Source organism: Diceros bicornis, chromosome 15 (assembly GCF_020826845.1).
Source record: "Diceros bicornis minor isolate mBicDic1 chromosome 15, mDicBic1.mat.cur, whole genome shotgun sequence".
Taxonomy (NCBI): Eukaryota; Metazoa; Chordata; class Mammalia; order Perissodactyla; family Rhinocerotidae; genus Diceros; species Diceros bicornis.
This window is the reverse complement of record NC_080754.1, coordinates 50383302-50398907: the sequence shown is the minus strand read 5'-3', so window position 1 is coordinate 50398907 and position 15606 is coordinate 50383302. Positions and strand designations below refer to the sequence as shown.

At 38.9% G+C, this 15606-nt stretch overlaps 1 protein-coding gene and 1 long non-coding RNA gene across 5 annotated transcripts in view; one reads left to right on the top strand and one right to left on the bottom strand.

Moving 5' to 3' along the window:
• The window catches only part of PLD1 (phospholipase D1), a 202927-nt gene that overhangs the window by 95058 nt on the left and 92263 nt on the right, over nucleotides 1-15606 (bottom strand). For all 3 annotated transcript variants that reach the window (XM_058556350.1, XM_058556351.1, XM_058556349.1), the window contains 3 exons: nucleotides 3993-4145; nucleotides 2476-2625; nucleotides 1678-1761 (listed from right to left, as the gene is read on the bottom strand). In XM_058556350.1, coding sequence (XP_058412333.1) covers nucleotides 1678-1761; nucleotides 2476-2625; nucleotides 3993-4145 — 387 coding nt within the window. The remainder of the gene's footprint in view (nucleotides 1-1677; nucleotides 1762-2475; nucleotides 2626-3992; nucleotides 4146-15606) is intronic.
• LOC131414973 (uncharacterized) lies at nucleotides 8944-14914 on the top strand. 2 transcript variants are annotated; one of them, XR_009222277.1, is made up of 3 exons: nucleotides 8944-9461; nucleotides 13558-13688; nucleotides 13768-14914. It is a non-coding gene; the product is annotated as an uncharacterized LOC131414973 (long non-coding RNA). The 2 variants fall into 2 exon arrangements; XR_009222278.1 differs by lacking the exon at nucleotides 8944-9461 and adding an exon at nucleotides 13138-13374.

Genomic DNA, 15606 nt, shown 5'->3' with positions numbered 1-15606 from the left:
TTGTCATGAAGGAAGTTACGGAGAAGGTTTTATTTCAAAGAGAGTGTTGTAATAAGATGTTATCTTAGTGCAGTCATGAAAAAGAAATAATCTCCTGATTTAGTTTCTTGTTGACAGTAGAAGAGAAAACATTCAGGGTTCCATCTCTTTAGATGTATAAATGACAGTCTGTAGTTTAGTGTTCAGAACCTTCAAAGGAGATATTATTTTCTTGCATAAAACATTAAGATATGGGCTCAATGGAAAAACTATTTTCAGTCTCTCTCATTTTTTGGTCAAATTTTCAGAAATATTTTTTAAAGGAAGATAGTAATACCTTAGGCTTGAATTTATTATCATAAGTGTTTAAAAGTATTCAACCTAGGAAATTGCTCCTAAGTATGAAACTTTCTCTACTTCCTGGTAACTCACTGAAGAGACAAAATTTGGCAAGATATAAAAGGCCAAGTATAAGCTCCTCCACAAACATGAGAATAAATAGGTTCGCAGACACACTGACCATCACACACCTTATCTACTGACTCTAAACCAATGATTCTCAACCAAGAGCGACTTTGCCCCCCAGGGGACGTTTGGCAATGTCTAAAGACATTTTGGTTATCACAACTAGGAGCTTGCTACTGGCATCTAGTGGGTAAAAGCCAGGGATGCTAATGGTGCTAAACATCCTACAATGCACAGAACAACCCCCCATAACAAAGAATGATCTGGCCCAAAATGTCAATAGTGCCCAGGTTGGGAAAGCGTGCCCTAGATATATAGATTTCCACATCACTGACGCAAAACAGTAGAAGAAGATGAGTTCGCATTCCTAATTACTCTCTTCTCCCTGCAAAATCTAGAATTAGGAGGAAATAAATTATGATGATATGTTCACAGTTCATATATAAGGTAGCATTTGGAAGGAAACAGGATAGAGAAAAATAAGGGGCATTTCAAGCAACTAAGTTCTTAGAAGGAAAACACATTTCAGACATTTTCATTTCCACTATAGTCAATCTTGACATCTGCAGTGGGTTTTAACCGTCCAGGCAGATGGATAATTGGAGCTAAAGTCAGACTGTAAAGCCTATACCAGCTCCAGGAGTAAAACTTCCCAGGAGCTTAATGTGTTTTGGATATGATACTTCCAGTGGCTTTAATAAGCATCATAACTCTCATGGATGTTTTTAAAGTAATCAGAAAGTAGAAACTGGATAAATCTCCAAAAAAGCTGACCTGGCCTGGTCATTACCAAGGACATTTTAATAGCAATAGGCAAATGGAACTATTTCAATGTCAGAGAGACAATTCAGAATAAGTATATTTACTGGACCTGGTGACAGACATACCAAAATGAGGAAAGATGCCCAAGAAAGAATATTTTCCATTACCTCTACACCTATATTTGCACTGCAACATAATCTTTATTAAAATGAATATTTAGATATCTGCTTCCAAATGGAAAAACAAAAACAAAATTGTTCAAGTGAAATATGTTAAGAATATATTTGGATGCCAAGTTTTTTGAAAAGACCTTTCAATGGAGGCTATTACAGTTAATTGGTTGAGACTTTGGCCAAACCCTCTGTGGGTACCGCTGATTTTCATAATGTATGGTTCTGGAACAGCACAACACTGGTACACATTTCTAAACATAGAGACCTCCAGACAAAATCCTCATCGACAAATACTAACCACCAATCTGTGATAAAAATCTCTTCTTTGGCCTCTTCCATTGCATTTGCCACATCTTCAAAATATCCTTTGGCATTAACATACCTGAAAGACAAGTTTTTCATTTCGTTTTTTTTTTTTAACAAAAATATAAATAAAATAAATATATCCTATTGTAGAGCAAAACAGGGAAGCCACTGCCTAGAGCATCCACATAACCACCAGCTTACTTTGTGTAACTACAAAACAAGGATTGAAAATCCCACCTTACATCTGCTATGTAGGAAGGACCATAAGTAGACAGAAGTAAGCAACACAATGCTTCTCTGCTTAGGGAACAATAAATTAATTGGTCTCAACGTCATATGGGGTCAGATGAATTCTCCCATCCTGTTGAACTCACACATAGTTGTTTTTCTAAGACTGAAAACAGACCAGTTTCCAATACAAAGGTAGAAAAACACACTAAGCATGATTTTATCTAAAAGAAATATCTAGCAAGTAAATTCTCTTTTCTAAATTATGGCTAATGACTTAAATAAACCTTCCATTTGCATCAGTAAGATAATCTGTAAAGTTGACTTTTACAATCAAACTTCAAAATCTATGGCTAGCTATCTAAAGCTCACCAAAAAACATCTTAAAAACAAAAATTGGAAAACTAATCTATGCTCAGGTAGTCCTGTAAAGAGAGGCTCTTGTTAAGTATAATACATAATATCTTTTCACAGCTTCGAAAATTGATTCCAGGTGAATTTAGACCACTATAATATGGAAAGCTATGACCGCCCTGACAGTCTCAAAGCAAACAGATCTTACCATTTAGCTAAAGTGTTCTCTTGGATAGCAGCATACGACCCAAATCGATGATCTTTGAGAAAGTTGGTGCCATGTTTCTGGACGAATTCTTCTATAGCCCCTGCCCACCACCGAGCATGTCTATAGCTATTGCATTTTAAAATAAGGGTCCTTCAAAGAAAAACAAAATGTGGGAAAGAATGGTCACTCTGTGTTCAGTCTCTTTAAAGAAATTTAGAGATTAAACATGCCCTGTTTTGTTTTGGTACTGTAGCAAACATAAGTGGAAAAATTTAGGCAAAGAGTATCTTACTTACATCAAAAAAGCAGACTTCTAAAAATTTTTGGCAGGATTTTAAAATATACTCAAAGTACCAAAAATAAAATTTCAGGTTACTTATTCACTCATTCGCTCATGCAAACATGTGTAAAGGTACTTACCACAGGCCCAGAGCTGTGCTAGGCTGTGAGGAGGAGAACGAAAGAGGTGTAAGGTGAGGTCCTGTGTCTAAGTGTTATTTAGAGAGCTGTTGGCTTCAGTAGAGGACATTCTCCTTTGTACCACCTGGTGTCCATCCCTCAGCTTCTGAAACATCATCCTGATTATGCTTTAGGAGAGTAATCCCTCCCTACTCTGAGTCCACCAAAGCCAAGCACAATGGCATATTCCAGCCCTATGACCCCAAAGACGGGTTCAGGGATCTATTATAGGGACCAATGAGAACTGTGGCCTGATTTCTATGGTTCTCCAGAAAACCAAAATGCAGTACCAGGAGGAAGGCTTAATGGCAGCAGCTTTGCGTTTTTAATAACCGATCTTGAACCTTCCATTGTCAGAGAAGATCAGGAAGTTCTGAATCTTTTTACACACACACACACACACACACACAAATGTACATTAGTAAGCATATATATATCTGCATGTCAGTCAATGTGAGTAAAGAAAGAAATGTATATATATTCATATACATGAAGCTGAACTAAACAGAGACAAATGTATATACAGAGAAAGAGACACATACATTGTATAACTACAATCTTCCAGAAGGAAACATATATATCAACACACACACACTAATGAAATCTATAGTAAATATACACTTGAGTATTCTTTCAAGGTATCTTTCTTAAAATCTGTGTGTAAACAGAATTTTTGTAAATCAAATCACTTTTTAAGTATTTTGTTAATTAAAGGGTATCAATTTATAAAGTAAAATTTATTTTTTAAAAATGTGAACTATCACTCCTTAATTTATCTGTTTGATAAATTGGCATTACTGAGTAGTCAATTTTGTTAAAATAGGCATATCTCAACACACAGGATTGTTTATTCTGACTGCTGCATATAGGATACCCTATTCTTAAAAATATAGACAAAGAAAAAGTAGTTTCATTACTTTTGATTGCGGATGAGTTCTAAACAACAATTGTCTAACATTTACATTATTTTACCTCCTCCTTCACTTAAGGTTGGGGGAAAAACTTTGGTTTTAAGAGATTTTTGTAGATACTCTTTTAAAAATATTTGAAATTTCTACCTTGAAAGATTATCAATTCGGAGTCCATATTTCGTCTCTGTCTCTTTTCTCCCCACCTTAATTCTGAATTCTTTATCTACCAGCAGGACGAAGGCAATAGCACCGCTGTCTGGTTTCATATACAATAAAAAGGAATCTTTCACTATCAACCACCTGTAAGAAGAGAATAATGATTTTTAAAGTTGTATTGAATTACTGAAACAAAAAGAACCAATTATTATGACAAGTCTGAAGTAAACACTCTAGCAGATGATAGGCACAATTTTATTTTATTTTATTTTTTTTTTTTTTTTTTTTTTTTTTTGTGAGGAGATCAGCCCTGAGCTAACATCCGCCAATCCTCCTCTTTTTTTTTTTTGCTGAGGAAGACGGCCCTGGGCTAACATCGGTGCCTATCTTCCTCCACTTTATATGGGACGCCGCCACAGCATGGCCTACCAAGCAGTACCTCGGTGCGCGCCCGGGATCCGAACCAGCGAACCCCGGGCCGCCGCAGCGGAGCGCGCGCACTTAACCGCTTGCGCCACCGGGCCGGCCCCACAATTTTATTTTTTACACGGGAGATTTATTTCTTAAAAATCACTATGAAACAAAAAAAAGAAACAAAATCTTTCTATTATGCTTTTCTAAGGAGTACTGGCGCCAAATGATTCAAAATAATTCAAACACTAACAGCAAAGTCTGGAAAGAAGGTCCCTGATATCCGCAAGTAACACAGGCAGGAGGTACAGCACGAGCCCCAGCTGGTGCAAGAATGGAATGGGCTGGTGGTTGCTAAAATAAAATCTCATGAAAGAGGCAAGTAAGTCTGTCAGTAAGTAAAACCTCCTTCAAAAAATCCAGTAAGCATCCAATACGCCACACCAGCTGTTGTTCATTTCAAATTACTTGTGGTTTTAAGGACCATTAATAAATGATGCTCAATGGAACATGATCTCTCAAAAGTATATTTCCATTCAATTCAATAGATATTTATGAGCTTCATAATGGAAAAGTACAGTGATAACCTAGGAGTTAGGGCAGAGGTAGAAATAGGACAAAGATAAATCACACATGTTCTCAAAGGAGCTTATTAGGCTAGTGGGGCACAAACAATGATAATTCTAGGCTGCATGAGATAGGTACTAGAAGGGAAAAGCAAAAAGTGATGGGTGGAAGGGAGGAGTCCTTAGTTCTGACTAAGAGAAGGAGCTAATGACATTCTCCCGAAGAGGTGGTATCTGGCGAGGCCAGGAAGGATCCCATCAAGTAAAGCTCCAAGGGGCAGGTCGAGGTGCACATCCCACATGGAGGGAAGAGTGAGCAAAGGCCTAAGGTGTGGAAATGCTGCATGTGTTGGGAGAAAGTCTGGTGAGGCCAGGTCTCAGGGAGTGTAGTCAGAGAAAATAGGCAAAGGCTACACTGAGGAGGGTCTGAAGGCCATGCTCAGGAGGCTGATTTTATACCATGGAACCAGTGTTTCCTAAACTTGCTGAATCATCAGAATCTCTTGAGATGCTTGTTAAAAATAATAGACTCCCAGGCCCTACAACAGATTCAATAAAAAGGCCTGGCGATCTGTGTTTTTAACAAAAACGCCACGGTGCTTACTAAATAAGGGAATCCTCATACCCTGGGGCAAGGTAATAAAACAATAATATTATTGGAACAATGTTTTGGAAAGAAAGGCGTGAAGGAGAAAGAGGGACACTGTGTGGCAGGTTAGCAGGCTCCTGCAATAAGATAGAGCAGCTCTTCCCACACTCTGCCGTGAATACACATCACCCGGGGATCCTGCGAAAACGCAGATTCTGCTTCAGCAGGTCTGGGGCAGGGCCCGAGATTCTGCATTTCTCACAAGCTCATAGGCGATGCTCATCCTGAGACCACACTTTGAGGAGTAAGGAAGCAGATGTTAGGCATGACGATGACAGTGGGAAGAGCAAGAGGGAAAGGATGGGGCTGACTTGAAGTGAATACAAATGGCAACTCCGTCATGCTGCATATAACACCATACATTCATATTTACCTGCAATTGTGTAGTGATCAATGAATCAGCTGATAAATGAATACAGCAACAATGGGCGTATTATATCAAATATCAGACAAAGTAAAACACATTATGAAACAGTTAAGGCCAGGACACCTGAACATAAGTTAAACAATATTGTAAATGTAACCTGAGAAATCAGCATTTAAAAGAAGTCTACAATAAATCTTTACTGAAATGGCTAACCACATTACATTTTAGTGGCTTTATAATTTAAGATTTAATGTAGACCAAATCTACATTGATTTCCTCATAGTTTCATTTCATTCATTTGTTTTTTAATATAGAGGCTGTCTACTTCCCAGTGAAAGGGGATGGGATGGATTTAGGATAAGTTACAGGAGAGGACATACATGTGATATGGTTAACAAAACAAAAAACATTAAAGTCACAGAAAGCAAATACCTAACCACTACACTAATATAACTACGGTGCCGGCACACCAATGTGGGTCTGAGCTTCCTGGTTTTTCTTATCAAATGAATAAATTAAAGAAATAAAGAAGTTCCCCCCTAAAAAACTAAATTCCAAAGGAAGTTTCTCATTTGGGACCTAACATAAGGCAACTGAACTGTATAATGGATAACATTCTCAATAATTTTCAGTACATGCAGAAATTATACATTTTATAAGAATTCTCATAACACCACTCAATATAAACGCCAAGGCCATGATATTAAAGGGTAACTCGATGCTTCTGATGGGGCTGAGTTCTGAGTCCAGACATATAGCTGCCTGTTGACAAAACTCGGTTAAGACTAAAAGAGATTAGATGGATCAGATATCTGTTAAAGTTCCTTCTTTAGCTGCAGTCCCTTCTCCAGGTTGGCTTTTGATGCAAGATAGAGAGCGGATGGCGTGGCACAGGCCCAGAGTACTGGTCTGCTATGTTGCTGACTGGGAAAGAGTCATAGTTTTGAAAACCACAGCCAGGAGGTTTACCAATCTGAGAAGAAAGTCAAACATACCAGACTTGTGAATTTGCCTGTCTGGAAGTCAAGGACACCTGAATGGTATCAGAGCCAGCTCTGCCCGGAGTTCCACACCAGAGACAACGGTGCAGGATGACAATGGCATGACCCCTATCCAGGTGTACCGCTCCCATCATCGCCATTACAAAACAAATCTCAGAAAGGCTCCTGTGAGTGCAGGCTCGTGGCATAACCACTAAGGCCAAGGGCTGCAAAACAGGCCCTCAGGAACAGGCCCCAGGTACCACTGTGCAGATGTGCCCTGCGGAAGGAGGGGTCTGGTGTGGCTGCATCATCCTGCAGGGATGGGCACTTTTTTCCCATTTGACAGAGGCTCCAAATAGGCTATTAATAGCCTCGTTCAGCATTGGAAATGAGATGGCTGGGTGTGTTGCATGGCCAGGGCACTGCTCAACTCTGGAGGTGCCATTCACGTGGTATCCTAATGAATGGTTTCCTCCTGCCCTTCCAAGGTGCGGCAGCCTGGAAATACGGAATTGTTTATTAATGACAACTGGACTTTGAAAGCTGAATGCAAAGGATAATGGTTTCCGTTTTGACAGTGATGAGTTATTCTCTATAACAGTCATTAGATATCATGGTAAATTGATTCCTGGCCTTTATTTAAAACTGCTCTTTATTATGCCATTCATTAAAACTCTTCAAATTTTCTGATTTCTTCCTTTCTCTCTTTTGTCAATGGTTTGTTTGTTTTTTTTTTTCCTTTAACAGGAGGATATGCGTCAAGAAAGGAATCCAATCCATCAGCCAGCCTTCTGGGAGTCGGCATTGGCTGCACAGGAATCAAGCACCTGCCTTCGTCAGCCTCCCTGGGCTCCAACTGCAGCTGTGCCGTTCACCCCACTGTGTGAATCTGGGCAACTGAGCCTGAGGTCTAAATCTATAAAATGAGGATAACAGCAATGTCCAGTTCACAAGCGTTTGTGAGGATTAACTGAGATGATTCATGTGCATTGCTTAGCACGGTGCCAATAAATAAGAGCTTTTATGAATATTCTTGTTCTAAAGCAGGTGAGACTATGGTCTGTTCTAACAAGATGCCTCCAGCCTGTGCTACTACTCGCTGTGGCATTAAAACGCAGATGGGCCCACACAAGCCGGTCGCCACCTTCTCAGCCTAAACTCCTACTATTATCTCCCATCGCCTGGGGCTGGCTGTTCCTCAGACTTGCCACACTTGTTCTTTGGGCCTCTGTGTTTGCTATTCCTCTGCCTACTAACTGTTTTTTCCAGATCCTCCCATAGGTGATCCCTTCCTGTCAATCAACCCTCTGCTTAAACATTCCTCCACAGGGAGGTCTTCCTTGGCTCCCCGATCTGAAAAAGCTGTCCCCACCCCTCACCCTCCACTCCATCACGTTTAGTTTCTTCACAGCATTTACCACTATCTGGAAGTATTTTTTTGCCTGCTTGTCGTCTGTCTCCTCCACTAGAAAGTAAGATCCATGAGAGCAGGGACTGTGTCTGTCCTGTCCACTGGTATCTTCCCAGAGCCTGGAATAATCTCCAGCAGCCCAGAGCAAGTCTTCAGGCAAAGCAACCGTCTCTCCTAAATGATGGTCCCAGAGAGTAAATGTAATCATTTAGACATTGTCACTGTCTACAAATTTTAATTCTTGGTATAGCTTGTCAAAATTGCCTTTAGTGGAGCCATTTTAAAATAGAGTCAGAGCTGCCTTTCCAGAGAAACTACCTTGTTGTCTTGAACCTTGGACTGGGCCAAACCTTTGGGCTGGGCCAAAAGGGCAATTGTTTTACAAGCAATTGTTTGAGAAGTCAGCAGGAAAATGGACATCACAATGACTAAGGATTGCGGACTTTTTGAAGACAGAATCAATAGTCAATCAATGTTTAGCCAAGACTTACTTCTGCCTCCAACTCCAATTAAAATTGTTTGTAATACAACCCCCATTCTGTGCCTTTAAAAGCCCCTGACATTTACTCCCTAGCAGGACACTATTTGGGTTTCTACCTGAATCTATGCTCCCTGAAGTGCAATTCTTTGATCCCAAATATATTCTTTGCTTCTTAAACTGGTTTCTGTTTTTGAACGTTGACACGTGGTGTCAGAAAGCAGGATCTTCAGTGATCTCACCTTCGGGGACCAGAGTCTCCTGGAAACGGCTTTGGTACCAACACGAGCCATGTTGCGTGCTCATCCGCTCCCAGGGACAGCTGACTCCTCTGGTTCTGGGACCTCTCAGGCTTGAACCTCCCCTCCTTTTGGTTAAGGTCTTTGCCTTTCTTCAGGATTCTAGGGCAAGAGCCCAATCTGGGGTCAAGTGACCAGGAGACAAGTATCTCCAAGCTGGCTCACAGCTATTGTCCTCTGAAAGAGTTTCCCTGTTTGGGCCACCTTATGGCAGCTCATGGCTATTGCCATCTGGAAGGATTTCTCTGTTTGAACCAGCTACAGCTGTTGCTGTTGGAGGATTTATGCCCCATCTGGTGAGTACTCAAATTCTGTCTTTTGTGTTGTTTGTCCAAACAGCTATGCCAGTGGGCCAGACGCACAGATAACAACCTGGGGGTTGCAACTGGCACCTGTTTGCCCTTTTGTCTGGACGTGCTTTAACATGACAATTGCATCTTCTAAAAGTTCCCAAGAAGTTTCTCCATTGGGAACTCCAGCTGGTTTATATTTAAGAACTATGGTCCTTCCTCTTGTAAATCTTTGTCCCAGTGGACCAATAATACAAAAGATGACTTGAAATTACAGTGGTGACTTTGGGGCTCTTTTAGGCTTCCAAAACTTGTATTTTTTTTAGACTTAACTGCAGATTTAAGTCCAGAAATAAGATCTTTAATTTCTAAAGAATTAAGTGTGCCACCTTCCAGCACACTTGCTTAAAAACTATGGTCCCAGAAGCTGTAAATATTTACAAAGAATAGCAAAATCTTACTAAGCTTGTTTCATGTCCTGAGAACTTAGATTGGTTACCATCAGGTTGGGGGCCCCAAAATATAATCAAACAGAAATGTGGGTTGCACCCCATTTTCAGCCAGATATGGCTGGGCGGAAATGAAGGTTAAACTCCATTTGTGGCTAGGGTCCTACCAAACTGCTGCCAGCCTCAGGGGAACTACATTGGCTATTAGAAGGAACGTTCCAACTGGATAAGATCATTTAAGAAGTGCACTTAAAAGCAAAGGCTGCAAAATTCCAAAACTGCCTTATTGAAAGTTTCATTGCAAAAAGCTAACAAAAAATTAAGATATAAGAGGTACCTAAAAGAAAAGACTATACAAAAGTCTGTTAAGTTAATGGCTTTACAGACACCCTAATATCTACCTTTGAAGGAGGGCCCTCTATGGGTCCTGCTCAGAGTTAATGAGACTTTGAGAGATTTTCTGGTAAACCGCTACGTTACTCCCTTAAACAGTCAAGGGGAAACTAAAATTAAAAATTAATGGGCCGGCCCTGTGGCTTAGTGGTTAAGTGCATGAGCTCCGCCGCTGGCGGCCCGGGTTCGGATCCCGGGCGCGCACCGACACACCGCTTCTCAGGCCATGCTGAGGCCGTGTCCCATATACAGCAACTAGAAGGATGTGCAACTATGACATACAACTATCTACTGGGGCTTTGGGGGGGAAATAAATAAATAAATAAAATTATAAAAAAAAACTAATGTAGTTGTTTAGTACTGCCGTAAATATTTACTGTTCATCCCAGCTGAAACTTGATAAGATATTTGAAAAGATTTAATAACTTAAGACCAGAAATTTGGCCAAAGTGGAAGCTGATATTCAGAGCCTGGTTGAAATTTTTTTTTCTAGTCTTTCCCTTCACTAAGCTAAAATAAAACTATGTAGTGGAAGAAACAAATCAAAGATAATATAACTGGATGGGCATGTCAGTCCTTGATAAGCAAGTAAGCTCCCTTGTTTATCTCAAAAAGCTTGTAACCTCTCCAGGAACTGTTATCTAGACCATCCCTGATTCCTAAGACTGAAGGAAAAAAGGTGGGAAAGAAGCTTTTGGAGATGTAGACTGCTATGGAAGCAACTTTGCCCAAAAATCTAAGGAAAATTTTAAAAACAGTGGCTATAAGATCCCTGTTTTCATCTCTCTGTGTGTTTATGTGTGTGTCTATATATGTATGTCATAACTATGTGATATTTTTCTACCTCCAGATGGTATTATCAAGACTAGTTTATAAGAAAGCTCTATTTAATTGGCTTAAAAACAAACAAGTGCTACATATATCTCAAAAGAAATATAACAGAAACTAATTGAAATGTTTTTCAAGTTTATAGAATAATCTTTGGTAAATAAAAGCTTATTTAAGTTTGTTGATTTGATTGAAATAGGTACGTCCTCAGAGTTATCAGCACTGGATATGATGCAGACATGCAGCCTTTATTCTACCTGGATTTATTAGTCAAATAAGCTCATGTTATCTCTGTTACAAAATTTGTCAGCTATAAGAAGAAAAACTTAGAATGAGAGCTGATTTTGTCTGTCTCGTGAAGTTTTTGTAGGCAATCTAAACATAATTATTGGGAACAAGTGAACTAAATAGATGTAAGAAAGATGAAAGTTTTTAGGTGTACTTTTTATGTGTTATGGTATATGTATTTAAAAATAATTTCAAAATCTTTTGGTAACTTGAAACCTTAGAGTTTCACTAAACTAAGTAAAATGATAAAAATCTATTAAGTATCTAGATCATTTTCAAATAAGATAAAATATTAGACATTAATTACTAAACAAAGGTTTATCTACCTTTGGCTTCTTATTACAGAGAAACAAAAGATGCTTGGGTCTATTAGTAAACATGTCTGTGCCACATTAAAAGAATCTTATGTTATGAGAAAATGTATGTTTTCAGTAAAGAAGGTATAAGGAATGGAGATTTTTTTGTTTGTTTTGTTAAGAAAGTAAATTTTTCCTAAAGTAAAATGTTACGGGAAAGAGGGAAGGCCAAATTCTGAATGTACAAGAGAAAGTTATAGAAGGTTTGTGGAAGAAGAACCCTAAGAAAAGAGTTTTGTGTCTGGTCAACTTGGCCAAGATTGGAATACTTAATTAAGTAAATGAGTTTTAATATCAAAAGTAAGCTGGTACGAAATTAGAATTTGGTTTTCTCTCTCTTAAAAGGACAGTTTTTTCTTTCTGCTCTTGATAAAGAGATTATGAAAGGTTTTTCTTTCCTAAAGGCAAAGATGCCATGTTTTGTCAAAATAATTTCCTATGTTCAAAAAGCTGAGGTCTCTCTCTTAAGAGAGCTAAGGTTTTTTAACTTTAACTCTGTGTATTTGCCTTTAACTTCTGTTGTCATTTTGGTTAAATGGATAACTAAGCATTGTTTCACAGTGACCTATAATCCCATTTGACCAAGTATTTTAAAATCTTTTGATATTTTTGACAAACTTCCCCAAATTCAAATCCTTAATAAAATCTTTTTTTTTTTTGACCTGAAGTAACTTTGAGAATTTACAATAGGCCCCTGTGACTTACCAAAGAAGTTTTTCTCTCTTCTTATAAAAAGGGAAATATTAGGGGCAGGCCTGGTGGCGTAGCAGTTAAGTTTGCGTGTTCCACTTTGGTGGTCCAGGGTTTGCCGGTTTGGATTCTGGGCGCGGACCTACTCACCTCTCATCAAGCCATGCAGAGGCGGCATCCCACATAGAAGAGCTACAACTCTACAACTATGATACACAACTATGTACTGGGGCTTTAGGGAGAAAAGAGAAAAAGAGGAAGATTGGCAACAGATGTTAGTGCAGGGCCAATCTTCCTCAAAAAAAAAAAAAAAGAGAAATATTAAACTAATTAGGCTTATTGATATGTTAACTTACATTGGAAGCATTGTCAAATAAGTGAGGCTAAATCTCCTTTATGGATATCCTTGTATGCACATGTTATTAATATAAATGTTCAAAAAATTGTATGACATTTTAAAAAATCTGATAATGTTCTGGTATAATGTTATCATTCATAATTCTAATTATGTTATTCATAATTCTAATTATTATCTTAAAATGTTGTATGTCACAAAAATAACCAAATTTCTTTGTCAACTGTAATCAAATCTTTAACCATGCCATTTTAAGTCTTTTGTCATTTACAGACAGTTATTGTTTTACTCTACGATGTTTTGGTTTCATTCTCGCAGAAATTCATGTCAAGGATTCTGACATTATAGAATGTCAGGCTTCTGATAAACTTTCAGATCATAAAACTGAACTGGGTAAGAAATTACAGAACTCTAATGGAGAGACCGATGGCTTCATAAAACTACTAACAAAAGATCAAGAACAAATAATTACATGCGACTACATGAACTGAGAAGGATGCTCTAATGCTTTGTTTTTCCAGATTTAAAGAAATCTTTACTCTTAAGCTATCAATAATTTGGTAAGATATACCCTTGCGAACAAAGATAAAACATTTACTTTTTCTTTCTACCTGGCCCCTCTAGAATTCAGATACCCTCAGGAATTGTCTCCTGGTTCAGGTCTATTCTCCAATTTGGACTTAGCATTTTATTTATTATTATAGGAATTCTCACTATTGTAAAACTTTGTCTCTTCTGCATAGCTCCATGTTATAAAAACACCACTCAGATTATGGTTGCTCAGTGCTTTAAAATGATTGCTAAGGCTTATGAACCTTCACCTGAGAAACTTCAAGGAACTATAGGCAATGTTTGCCCTTAAAGGAACCTGACGGTAAGGCTTTTCTGTATTCTGGCACTCTTGTTGCTCAAATGTGGCCTAAGGCTCCTAATGAAACCACTTTCCCTGCTAGGTGGGACATGACATACCAGCAATGAGCCTTCCTGGTGACAAGGGACCAACAACGCATTGATGGCTGATCAGCAAGGCTTTCTAATAGTCGATCAGCAATGTTTTCAAATGGTTGATCAGAATGTTTTCAAAGAAAGACCACGATCAAAATGGAGAAGTGTCAAAATTGACTCTAGTGGAGCCATTTTAAAATGGAGTTGGGGCCGGCCCCGTGGCTTAGTGGTTAAGTATGCGCGCTCTGCTGCTGGCGGCCCGGGTTCGGATTCCGGGCGCGCACCGATGCACTGCCTCTCCGGCCATGCTGAGGCCGCGCCCCACATACAGCAACTAGCAGGATGTGCAGCTATGACATACAACTATCAACTGGGGCTTTGGGGGAAAAATAAATAAATAAAAATAAAAATAAAATAAAATGGAGTTGGAGCTGGCTCTCCAGAGAAACTGCCTTGCTGTCTTGAACCTTGGACTGGGCCAAACCTTTGGACTGGGCCAAACCGGCAGTAGATTTACAAGTAATTGTTTGAGACGTCAGCAGGAGAATGGACATCCTTGTCACAAAGACTGAGGATTGTGGACCTTCTGAAGATAGAATCAAAAGTCAATGTTTAGCCAAGACTAGCTCTCTGCCTCCAACTCCAATCAAAACTCTTTGTACTACAACCTCCCTTCTGTGCCTTTAAAAACCCCTGATTTTTACTCCCTAGTAGGACACTTTTTGGGTTTCTACCTGAATCTGTGCTCTCCAAATTGCAATTCTTTGATCCCAAATAAACGCTTTACCTCTTAAGCTGGTTTCTGCTTCTGCAGGTTAACAAGTTCATAGTTCAGTAAAGTAAACGCTAAATTTATTTCTTAAAATCTATACTTCTCATTTTCTTTTAAGACGTTATTTGAGATAAGAAACTTATCATCTAGTCCACAACCAGGTGCAGAGACACTGCCCAAGAGATGTGCTGTTCAAGCAGACGTTTTAAATTGTGGGAACAAATGTTTGCTGTTTTTGCCTTTTTTTTTTCTTTTTACTTGTCCCCGAGACAAGATCATTACAAGACTTAACTGAAAGTTTGATTGCCCTGCTTGCCTTATGTCAATTGTCAATACAGAATAAATAAAAAGTAATCAAAATGTTTTTTATGGCTACAAAAATAAAAAAAAGAGTTATGAAAGAGTGTTGCCCTTGAAAATAACCCCTGTTTAAGACACCAATAGCCTTCTAGTGTGGGAAACTTTCTAAACTAATTTTGTCAGCTATATCTTATCATCTTTATTTGGTACTGATATTTTATATCCCACAAATGTGACTCAGGAAATACTTATTAATGTGGAGCCAGGGCTTCAATCTTTAAGAAAAGATTTACACAATTTAAAATGATGACACATTTCATTCCGGGCAGGATCATATCTTTTTAGATTGTCCTGGTTGAAGCCTGATTTAATCCAAAGTTTAAAAAGAGAAGGAGGTATATTTCTTTTATATAACAAAGTCTTCCCCCTTCTTTTCTGGCTGCCTCTTCTCATAGAAGCTCTAACTCAAACCTCAGTTCCTTGACTCTTGGAGCTAAAGTCACCCTCTCCAGTCCTCAAGTCCCTCACTACCCCATCGTCTTCTTTCTCCTTCAAAGCTCCGATCACCACCTGCACTGATATCATTTACATTGCTAGTCAGTTTCCCATTGCCTGCATTCCCCTCTTACAGAGCTCCCTGAGGGCAGGGACTTTTCTTGATCACCAGTTTTCCCAGCGGCTAAAACACAACCTGGTAAACATCAGGCACTCAATAAATGACTGAATGGACCAGACCAAGGCTTCCATTTCTTGAGTAGATGTCTTAGATTAGGTT